Source organism: Pediculus humanus, genomic scaffold, assembly GCF_000006295.1.
Source record: "Pediculus humanus corporis 1103172107770 genomic scaffold, whole genome shotgun sequence".
NCBI classification, from domain to species: domain Eukaryota; kingdom Metazoa; phylum Arthropoda; class Insecta; order Psocodea; family Pediculidae; genus Pediculus; species Pediculus humanus.
The window spans coordinates 115727-127617 of record NW_002987368.1 but is presented as its reverse complement, the minus strand read 5'-3'; the positions used below and the strand labels follow the sequence as shown (position 1 = coordinate 127617).

The following is an 11891-nucleotide window of genomic DNA, read 5'->3' as shown; positions in this document are numbered from 1 at the left end:
ATTGTTTTTTATTGTTTTTGTTGTTGTTGTTGTTTTAAACGTTAACGTGTTTCACATTCAATTATTATTATTATTATTATTATTATTATTATTATTATTATTGTTATTGTCGCTGTAATTCGCGACAAATTTTTTTTCTGACTCGTCGGAATTTGCCCAGAAAAAAAATCATTCGTTCCGAATTTCTATGGGATTCCCTGAGAAAAAACGTTCTTAAAAACCGGTGGAAATATTTACAAAAAATGATTATTATTATTATTATTTGTTTTACTAAGAACCTGCTCGAATATGTTTTTTTTGTTCAGAAAAAGACTTTTAGTCTGTACATAGATCAAAGATTGGATTCTTTCGAGCGAAAAAAAAAAAAATTTTTTTTCCGTCTTTATCGTTTATTTTTCCCAATGAATTTAATTTTATATTCACGTGATGACGACACGCACGTGTATTACACGTTTGTCGTCGTTATTAATTAATTAAAACGAACAAGGATTCGATCGAGAAAATTTTTTGGTGTGATGTAAACCCGAATTCGAGTCTCCCGAAAATTTTCTTTTTTGCTTATTTTATCGTCTATTTATTTAATTTTTTTTCTTTTTATTTTTCAGCATCGAGAAAAGAAGAAGCGGATGCGATAAGAAAAAAATTCCCCACGAAAGTACCTGTGAGTATCAGAGAGAGAGAGAGAGAAATAAAAAATAAATAGTTGTAATAATAATAATCATAATAATGATAATAATGATGACGTCGACGACGACGACGACGACGATTGTGTTTTTGATCGGAGTGAGAAAAATTTTCTCCTTCGATGACTTTTACGCATCAAAAACATCAAAGACGCAAAAAAAAAAAAAAAAAAAAAAAATTTCTTTTTAATTGCTTCGCATCGAATAACTATTACTATTATTATTATTATTGTTATTTTCAAAGAGCATTGTTTCCCGTTTCGCGTTTTTTTTTTCCATTCTCATTTTTTTTTGTTTTCTCATTTCCCAACAGATAATCGTTGATAGATTTCACAAGGAATCAAATCTTCCGCAATTAGAAAAATCAAAATTTTTGGTGCCACAGGAAATAACCATGTCGCAGTTTGTCACAATTATCAGGTACGTTTCATCAAAAAAAAAGAAAAAGAAAACAACTGTAAAAGGGAGCAAGAGAAAATAAAATCATGACGTCATCGTTTTTATTCGGTTATTATGTTAACCGTTAAAAAATTATTTTGTTTGAAATTCTCAATTCTCGAGATGACGTCGATGATGACGATCGATCGATGATGATAATGATAATAATAATGATGATGATGATGATGATGATGAGGAAATGTATTACAGTAATTTTTAATTAATCACCGGAAATTAAAAAAAAAAAAGAATTCAAAGGTTTTTTGGGTTAAAATTCCCACGTAAGTGCCCGAAATCGGAAAACTATGAAAACGTTTCACGATAGTAATAATAATAATAATAATAATAATAATAATAATAATATTAGTTGTATAGATTTAAGAAGGAGAGGTTGTATATATAATTTTTCTTACCGTTTAAATTTGTTTCGTCTCGTTAATCAGGTATCGTTTCCTTATTTCCTTTCGAATGTCCTTTATCCACGTTGGTTTCCGGTATCCTTTTCGAATGATTTGTACGTATCCCGAGACCTGATTTGAATCCTGTCGGGGAGAAAAAGAAATTTCGATTAAATTTTTTTTTTTTTTTTTTTTGCGAATTTTTTTCGCAAACCATGGAAGTTTTCCTAAAAATCGTGTATAATAATTACGTTTGTCTCGGGGGGAGGGGGAGGGGGAAAAATTTAATTTGAATAAGGACACGATAAGAAGAGTGATAATGAAATAATTTTCCCCCCCCCCCTGTAATTGTAAAATCAAGTAGCGTAAAATTATGTAACAAACCGAAGTAATTAATTAAGTTAATTAATAGTTTCGAGTTTGTTACATTGGTAAAATAATAATAATAATAATAATAATAATTTTTCTGTTTTTTTTTTTTGTTTTTTTTTTCAGGAATCGAATGAAATTAGGATCGAATCAAGCTTTTTACCTACTCGTTAACAATCGATCCATGTTGAGCCTGTCGAAAACATTATCGGAAGTTTATAAGGATCATAAAGAAAAAGATGGATTCCTTTACATGACATATGCATCGCAAGAGGTTTTCGGTTGAAAAAGGAGAGAAAAAGAGAGACGACATCATCATTGACATATTGTACATTTTTTTTCTTTTTTAACTTCTTTCTCTCTCTCTCTCTCTCTCTCTACCTCATTTCTTCGTTTTATCATTATCACTATTACTACTATTACTGCTACTGCTACTACTACTGCTACTTCTATTATTATTATTGTTATTGTTATTGTTAATTAAACGAACGTGTTCTCGCCTGTGCATAGAGGTAAGGTTTAGTTTTTTTAAAAAAAAAAAAAAGAAAGAAAATTTCAAAAAAAATTTTTATTTTTTTTTTCGAGTCGGTGGTGAAAACGACTCGCGAAAAGAACCTCTTATTATTATTATTATTATTATCATCATCATTGTTTTAAAATTTCGATGATTCTTTCATAAGTTCGATGGGTCATCGGTAATTCGATTCAAACGGAAATATTATTTCCTTTGATATTCCAACTTTTTTTTTCTTTTTTTTTTGTGGAACAATCTCGAAAAAAAAAAGAAAAAAAAAAAAAAAATTAAAAGAGGACAACGTTCGGGGCAGATAAATAACACAATCAGATTTAATTAAACCGTTCGTTCGTTCGTTGGTTGTTTTGTCAATGTTTGTAAAGATAACAAAATTGTTGTTGTTGTTTTTGTTTTTGTTTTTCAACACGTTTTTTTTTTTTTTTTTTTGAAATTTATCATTTTTCGAACGAACAAAAAAAAAGAAATGTTAGTTTTAATAATAATAATGATAATAATAATAATGATGATAAGACAATAAAATGATGATTTTGTAAATGAGTTTGCCCGTAAATTTTTAATATAAATCAAAAATGGCTTCGATTTTTTTTTAATTAAATTTTTTTTTTTCTGTTTTTCAGGTAAAATATTTTTTTACAGTTCGTTTTTGTAAATTATTATTATTATTATTAATACGGAAAAGAAATCGGAAAATACGTCATTAGTAGTATACATAAACGTACAGGGAAGGAAAAAAAAAAAAGGGAAAACTATAGCGAATCGAAAAATATTTTTTTTGGATTTTAGTTAAAATTATTATTATTATTATTACTATTATTATTATTTATTATAAATATTTATTTTTAATTTTGTAAATATTTGAGAGAAAGAAAGAAAGTACGAAATAAAGTAAATAATAATAATAATAATTGTGTAAATAAAAATAAAAAATAAAATAAATTTAATTAATTAATCAAATTTTCTTTCTTTTTTTTTATTGTTGATTGAGGCCATTATTATTTTTATGTACAGTATTATTATTATTATTTAATTTTTTTTTTTATCAAAAATTAAATTATTTATTTTGAATTGTTTTTAAATTTTTTGTGAAAATTACTAATTTTTAATTCTTTTTTTTTTTTTATGGATACTAATTCAAAACTGTTATTTGGTTAAAATTGATTGTTTTAAGTTACACGAATAAATATTTTAAATAATTTTAATATTGTAATTTAATAAAAAGAAAAATCTGGTCTCAAATCAATAATTTTTTTTTATACACAGGCGACATTTATTTATATAAAAATTTTAATAATCGTTAAATTATTTATAAAATAAATAAAGACATCATTATTATGTCATTGTTTCTTTTTTTTCTTTTCTTTTGCAAATATTTTTTTTATTGTTTTTAATAAAATTTAATAAATTATAAATTTTTTTATTATAAAATTTTAAATTGATTTTTTTTTTTCTATACTTCATTTTTTTTTTTTTTTTTTGAGTTTACTTCCTCTGGCAATATTTTTTGTTTTGTTTTATGATTTGTATTATATAAATTAATGATAATTTCTGTAACTATGAATAGTTTTTACACATAATTATTAATTATTTTTTTAGATTTTTTAGGTTAGATTTCAAAATTGAAATGTAATAATGGTTAATAATTTTGTTACCTGCGTTCAAATTCTTGTATTTTGTTCAATAGAAATTACTTTCACCAGGAAAAACAATTTTTTTATATCAACACTTTTATGAAAAACAAAGTATTTACCGTATAACATTTAAAAAACTCTTTAAAAATTTTTTTAATACGAATAAAATAAATTATTTCTTAAAATTCACCTTAAAACATTTATTTTCAAATTTGTTACTTTAAGGAATTCGAATAAATTTTCCGTTACGATTCAAATTTAAGTTGGCAAAACTGAAATATCAAAAAAGTTATTTTTATTTATATTTAATCATGGCTGATGATATTCCGTTACAGTTTACAAGACAAGAAAATATTATACTTCAAAATAGTTTATTATGTTTAGTTAAAGCTTTAGAAAATCGTTGTACGACGATAGATTTAAGAAATGAAATGTCCGTTACTGGGAAAATTACTGAAGTTGATGCGTAAGATTAAATTTTGTAAAAATAAAATTTTTCATTTGAAAACTTCTTTTTTTTTATTTCCAATACCTTCCTATATTTTAGGTATATGAATATTGTTTTAAGTGATGCTGCAGTGTTTGATACAGATGGAGAATGTCAGTATTTTCCAGTGTTGCACGTTCAAGCAAGAAATATAAGAAATGTACATATTCCAGACAATGTGAGTTAATGATATTTAATTTGAAACATTAAATTTTATGAATTTAATTCGAAACTTTAAAATTTTTGTGCCATGCTGAAAATGTATAAAAATACTAATTATGTTAGTTCTTTTGATATTAAAGCTGTATTCATTTACTTTGGATTTTTGCCATTACAGGTATCTATTATGCAAGCCATTAAAAGTCAGTTGAAAACAAATTCACCGAAAATGAATAAAAAGTTAACATTTAAACAAAGTCGTGCCAAAAAACAACATTTAGAAACATTGAAATTAATCGAAGAAACCAAGAAAAACCAATCGAATAAAAATGAAACATAACAAGAAGAAGTTAATCTAAAACTATATACTTAATAAAATAATATGTAAAATTACAATCAATATTTAAATAAAAATAAGTTACACAAATTAATCTTTAAAATTTTTTGTCATCCATTCAAACACTTTTAACTTATCATAATGTTTTTATTTTTGTTGTTAATTTTGCTTTGTGGTGAAATAAATAGACCTTAAAAGGTCAAACTATAAATTTTACTTGTTAGTTTAACCAATAATAAAGTTGTTGACATAAGTGAAAATATTTAAGACAAAAATAATATTGCTAAGTTTTACCAAGAATAATAAAGTGAAAAAAGTATTTACAATCATTAAATTGCTTTTTAACCTCAATATTCATTTTTGCATACTTTTTTAAATTTGAACATGTACATCAACTAATCCCAGCATATTGAGCACGTTTACGCCTTTCAAAAATAAAATATGCTTTTGTATTAAATATTTGTATTGTTGGTCAAACTGAAAAGTCATAAAAATGGCGGATCCATTAAGTCTTCTTAGACAATATAATGTTAATAAAAAAGAAATTATTGAACGGGATGGTCAAATTATATTCGGTGAATTTTCTTGGCCTAAAAATGTAAAAACAAATTATCTGATCTGGGGGTAAATATTTATTTTTTGATTAATTTATTGAAACAAATTACCCTCTCATTAAGTTTATGGTTCCCTAATGTTTGTTTACACCTTATTTCCTGTTATGAATTTCATATTCAGTGTTATTAAAATATGAATTAAAGTTTTAAATCACCTCAAGTACATTGATTTTAATGTACCCTCTTATTTTAGATCTGGAAAAGATGGTGCACCAAAAGAGTATTACACATTGGAGTGCCTTTTATTCATATTAAAAAATGTTCAACTCACTCATGCTGTATATGTTAGGCAAGCAGCTGTAAGCAATAAATTATTATTTTAAATTTGGCAATAATTATTCATATTCAAACAAAAGTAAAATTAGTTTTTAAATGTATTTATTTATATTTAACAGGCAGAGTTAATTCCTGCTGTAAGACGTCCAGATAGAAAAGATCTTTTAACTTATCTCAATGGAGAAACTTCAACATCAGCGAGTATTGATAAATCAGCTCCTTTGGAAATTCCCACTCAGGTATAACTGTTTAATAACAAATCCTAATAAAAATTTATATTCTACATGTGAATTAAATATAAACTATTTTATATTATTTTGTTCAGGTGAAAAGAACGGCTGATGAAAGTTTAGAATCAGTTTCCAAAAAGCCAAGATTTGAGGAGACACAAGTGCAAAAAGTAAAAGAACAACTTGCTGCAAGATTAGATGCCCCTAAGGAAGCATCGGTAACTGTTGACAATATAAAGTAAGTTTAACGTTGTACCTGTAACAAATAATCATTTCATCTAATAATAAGAAAAACTGATGTTTTGCTACCTTTAATTTCAGGTCTCTTTCGGAGGCTATGTCTGTAGAAAAAATTGCTGCCATTAAAGCAAAAAGATTAGCCAAAAAAAGAACAACTATAAAAGGAAATGATGACATCGGATTAGGTTCTGATCTAAAAGTAATGCTTGATTTCGATGTTGATGTAACAAAAGACATTGTTTCGAGAGAAAGACAATGGAGAACAAGAACTACTATTCTTCAAAGCGCTGGAAAGGTAAAAAAAAAAAAAATTTAAAATTAAATATTTGACTGTGGATATAAAAATTAAATTGTTTTTTTTTTTAAATTTAGGTTTTCGCGAAAAATATATTTGCCATTTTACAATCAATCAAGGCCAGAGAAGAAGGCCGACATAGACCACCTGTTCCTGCTCCTATGGTGACACCCAGAGCCACGCCAGCTCGGCCGGCTCCTCAACCGGCTGTGTATAATCGTTACGATCAAGAACGATTTATTCGTCAAAAAGAGGGTGAGAAATTTATTTTTTTTTTCGGGCAAGAACTAAAGGAAAATCCTACGTAATTTAGTTATAAATTATTAAACACATTTATTTTGAATTTTTTAGAAACTGAGGGCTTTCAAATCGATACAATGGGTACATATCACGGAATGACGTTGAAATCAGTGACTGAAGGAACACAGCCGAAAAAAGCTCCCACTCCAATGCCACCGGTTGTTCAAACCCCCTCACCCTCCCTTCGTCCAAGCACTACCCCTAATAAAAAAGTATCTAGAACACCCATAATAATCATTCCTGCAGCAAGTACTAGTCTAATTACCATGTATAACGCTAAAGATATTTTACAAGACTTAAGGTAATATTTTTCTTTTGACAATTTTTCCGACAATTTCCCCCAATTTACTTAATTTTATTTTCACTCCTCAGATATATAACCACCGAAGAAAAAAAAAATAGCGGTGCCAAAAGAGACAATGAAGTTTTATTACAAAGGCGAAAAGATGGCGTGCTAACGGTACCTTACAGAGTTATCGACAACCCACAAAAATTAACAAATGCCGACTGGGATAGAGTGGTAGCAGTTTTCGTCATGGGACCAGCGTGGCAGTTCAAAGGTTGGCCTTGGGATGGAAATCCGGTTGAAATATTTGCCAAAAGTACGATAAACGCCATATTGTTATAAAGAAACAAAATATTCTTCATTCCGTCGATCTTAGAAAAAAAATAAAATTTTTTATATATATTTCGATTTCAGTTTGCGCGTTTCATTTAAAATACGACGAAATGCGATTGGATACGAACGTTGGTAAATGGGCGGTTAACGTTATAGAATTATCAAGAACGAAACGTCACTTGGATAGAGCAGCTCTTATGTTATTTTGGGAAAAACTAGACAAGTAACAAGTTTTACAAAAGCAAAAAAGTAACGAATTTGGTACGTTAATTAATATTAAATTTATTTATTTAATTTTTTTTGCAGGCATATATTAAAACACAAGCCTCATCTTCGATTTTAAAAGAAAAGGAAAGAAAAAGAGAAAAAGAAAATTTAGAAATATGACGTCATTAACGTTTTTATACGGTTCTGCGTATAGTTGTCGAAAAAGGAAAAAACGTTTTCGTTTTTCACATATAGTTTTATTTAAAGAGAGAGACTGCATTTTAAAAATCAAACAAAAAAAAAAAATTAAATTTTATATTTAAAACGTCTTTTTTTTTTTTTAAAAATAATAATAACTTTTTGTAAATATTACTACTCGAATGCACGTTTAAAATGTGTCGTACCGGAAAAAAAAAAGAAAAATGAAATAATATAAATGGGAAATACAAAAAAAATATTTATTTATCATTCGATAAATAAAATTTATTATTCTAAAAAAAAAGAGAGAATGATAATAATGATAATGTTTTAAAATGTTTAAATTTTATTAATGTCATCGCATTACAAAAAATGAAAAAAAAAAAGTTTAAATAAATATATTGTAAAAATATATCAATCAATCAATAAATAAATATATGTAATGAATAATTGTGTTTTTTTTTTATTTATTAATTTTATTATTATTATTATTTTTTATAAAACCGCGATGAGAATTATTGATAATAATGATTGCGGAAAAAACAAAAAATTTATGGGATTTTTAGTTATTTATTTTTAATTTAAAAAAAAAAATATATTTTTTATTACTGCTACCTAATGTTACGATTTAATACTCCCCCCGCCCCGTAAATTAAAAATTTCAAGGAGCGAAACGTTGCTGCGGGGGAGGAAGTGAAGGGAAAAGGGGGAAGGCAGGGAAGAGGGGGAGGGGGGAAAAGAGAAAAATATTTTTAAAAAATTTTAAAACGTTGAATTTTTTTTCTCTTTTTCCCTTTTTTTTTTTTTTTTTACCTTTTTAATTACTAAAATTATAATTTAATTATATATAACGTAAAAATGTTTTTTTTTTTTTTTTTTTGCTTTTTTTGCCTTTTAAAGAGTTCGTGAGTGGTTGCAAGGTAATTTTAAATTTTTTTTTTTTTTAATAAAAAAAAATTTTTTTTTTATTAAAAACATTTTTTAAAAAAGGATTCCAAAAAAAAAAAAAATTATTTTTTTAAATTCCACTTGAAAAAATAATAATAATAATATTTTAAGTCATTTATTATTAAGCATCATCATCATCATTATCATCATTTATTTGTTAGAATACTATTACAATTATGTAAAATTTAAAACGCGAAAGAAGAAGAAAAAAAAAAGCGAAATCATGTGAACAAAAAAAAAATTATTATTATTTTAGGTCAATGACAGACGAGACGTTTTAAAAAAAATACATAAACATAATCGATGTGAAAACCTTTTTTTCAAGGTTAAATTATGCCTTATCAGAGAAAGAGAAAGAGAGAGAGAGATAGAGAGAGAAAGGGAAAGAGTTCAAATGTAAACATAAACAATTTTTTTTAATTTTTTTCATATTCGAAAGTGAAAATCATATTTCAACGTGAAATGTTAAAGAAAAAAAATTTAAATTCGAATCGTTAATTTGTCTTGAAGAGTGAAACAAATAATAATAATAATAATAATAATAATTGTTAATTAATACGTCAAAGTGAAATTTATAAAACAATGTGATGTGCAAATGAAAATTTTTATTACTTTTCTTTTAAGAAATCTTATCGAATGTATTAAAAAAAGACAAAAAATGATGAATGAAAAATTTTTTTTTTTTTTTTTAAATTATGAAATTTTCAGAGGATTACATATCTTTTATCTCCATATAAAAAACAAAAACAAAGAAAAATTATGATTTGTTATCAATGAATGAGATAACATTGTTGGCTTTCGAACAAAAAAAAAAAAAAATGGACGTACAATGACAGATTCGACATCATCGATACAATCATGTTCAAATGTCAAAACCGTCTTTTCCAAAATTAAAAACATTTTATTATGATTCGTAAATTTATGACACAAAAGAAAAAATAATAAAACATGTTTTGTTATGATTTACAAATTATAACACAAAAAAAAATTTAATAAGTTATGTGTGTTATGTTTCCCGACAACAACTAATTCTGTCCACCACTTGTCATTGAGCTTTAAGATGCAAATTTATATGATTTATTTAATATTCTAATGACACGATCTCTCCATTAAGTGAGGGGAAGGGAAATAGAGACAAACACACTATAGCTATTAAACATTGGAACAAGTTTTAACAAATTATTAGTTAATGATTTGTTTCTATTGATTTACTTGTAATTAGTGGCTCCAAAGCTAGGGACTCTAGTCTAGTGAGTTTGGTCTATTAGAGTCAGATATAGTCTAGAATCAGTCGATTGATTTCTAATTCTACTCTTATTGTACATTGTGTTTGTGTTTGGGTTTGTATTGTTTATACTGCATTAGTACAAGTTGTACTAAAGAATTAGATAGAAACCGTCTAGCTTATTGTATGATAAGTCCTCCTAAACACCTACTAGCTAACAGGATTATAATACACCACGAGTAGAAGCACAAAGTAGAGATTTTGGCGCCATTATCGAGATAACGTCAACATCATTTCTCAATCAGAAAATCATAAATAGTTCTAAAACCACAAATCTAACGAAAACAGATTTTAACACTTTATCTATAAAACTCGACTACACCTCAAATTTTGAGTCTTCTGCTATTTACATCAGTTTAATTTTCATAAAATGTAAACAAAGAGATCATTTATCCCCCTTTTGTTGTTTAAATAAAAGTTTAATAAGTTTTCACGTATTAATATATATATCATAAATACAACAAACGACAGGAAAATAACTTTTAGAAACTTTATAAGTAAAAAAAAAAAAAAAGAGAAAGAAAATTAATACTTTTCAAATAATATTTTCCTAAAAGAAACATTTTAACTAATAAGTTTTATTCCTTCGTAATAAACAGATTAAAAAAAAACTATTATCATTATTATTATTATTATTGTAAAACGATTCGATTTATTATTTGGAACAAAATCTGAAATCTTGGAAAATTATTAAATATAATTTTAAACAATTAATTTGATGATTTGTTGAAACAATATTTAAAAATAATTTTGTTAAATGTTTGTGACTATTCATTAAATAATAATAATAACAATTTTTTTTACCTTATCATATCCGGCAAAAATTTTCTTTTTAATTAATTTGTATAAAGTTTTTAATTTTTGTGAAAACAAGTTGTAGAAGTTTTTTTTTTTTTTCATTTGCCAAAAATATTTTTTTCCAATTTAAATTCGTATTCGTACAACAATAAAATTTTTTCATAAAAACTTTTGTGATGACGTTTTAGACGGGAAAATAATTTTCAAGTCGTACTCCCGCCCTCTCGTCTTCCCTCCCCCTCTCCTTTTTTTTTGGCAAGATTTCTATTTCTTAAGATAATTTGAAAAAATATATTCTTACCTGAAACAAATTTAAAATGAAAAAAAAATTAATTTTTTTATTGTATTAATTGGAAAAAGAAAATTTTTTACACAAAATGAAGGAAAAAAAAATGAAGGATGAATAAAATTAATATTTCACTTCGTTTCACACGCACGAACACACGCACGCACACAAGCACACGCACATATTTCTCGTAATTTTATATATTAAAAAAAATATGTACCCTTATTTCATTAACGACATATAAATAAATAAATTTTAATTTGTATATAGTTCCTTATTGCACGAAACGAGGAGAAAAATTTTCCGGAAATACTTTATCCAATAAAATTTTTTATTTTTATTTTTTTTCCTAATTGACTTTTACAAATCGTTTAAACTCCATCAGATAAAAGTCATTTTGTATTGATTAAGTGAAATTTTGGGAAAAAACGTTTGGAGAAGACGGAAAAACGGAGGGAATTATTTTCGAATAAGGAAAAACATATAAAAATCATTCATCCGTTTAATTTATTTACCTTTGATGTCAAAAGATCAATCGTTTGAAATTTAAATTTTTTTTTT

General features: G+C 25.6%; 3 protein-coding genes across 3 annotated transcripts; all 3 read left to right on the top strand.

Annotated features, from left to right (window-relative positions):
• Window positions 1-401: 401 nt before the first annotated feature.
• Phum_PHUM356410 (microtubule-associated proteins 1A/1B light chain, putative) lies at window positions 402-2174 on the top strand (the record flags this gene model as incomplete). Its single annotated transcript, XM_002427914.1, has 4 exons — window positions 402-423; window positions 606-661; window positions 997-1103; window positions 2015-2174. 4 exons carry the CDS (start codon window positions 402-404, stop codon window positions 2172-2174), a joined length of 345 nt encoding a protein of 114 aa, XP_002427959.1.
• A 2188-nt stretch (window positions 2175-4362) lies between these two features.
• Phum_PHUM356400 (uncharacterized protein) lies at window positions 4363-5037 on the top strand (the record flags this gene model as incomplete). Its single annotated transcript, XM_002427913.1, has 3 exons — window positions 4363-4517; window positions 4599-4716; window positions 4876-5037. The coding sequence occupies 3 exons, from the start codon at window positions 4363-4365 to the stop codon at window positions 5035-5037; spliced, it is 435 nt and encodes a 144-aa protein (XP_002427958.1).
• Window positions 5038-5527: 490 nt separating this feature from the next.
• Window positions 5528-7835, top strand: Phum_PHUM356390 (parafibromin, putative; the record flags this gene model as incomplete). The annotated part of the gene is made up of 9 exons (XM_002427912.1): window positions 5528-5658; window positions 5842-5947; window positions 6044-6163; window positions 6250-6392; window positions 6476-6689; window positions 6767-6944; window positions 7041-7290; window positions 7362-7591; window positions 7690-7835. 9 exons carry the CDS (start codon window positions 5528-5530, stop codon window positions 7833-7835), a joined length of 1518 nt encoding a protein of 505 aa, XP_002427957.1.
• Window positions 7836-11891: the final 4056 nt, after the last annotated feature.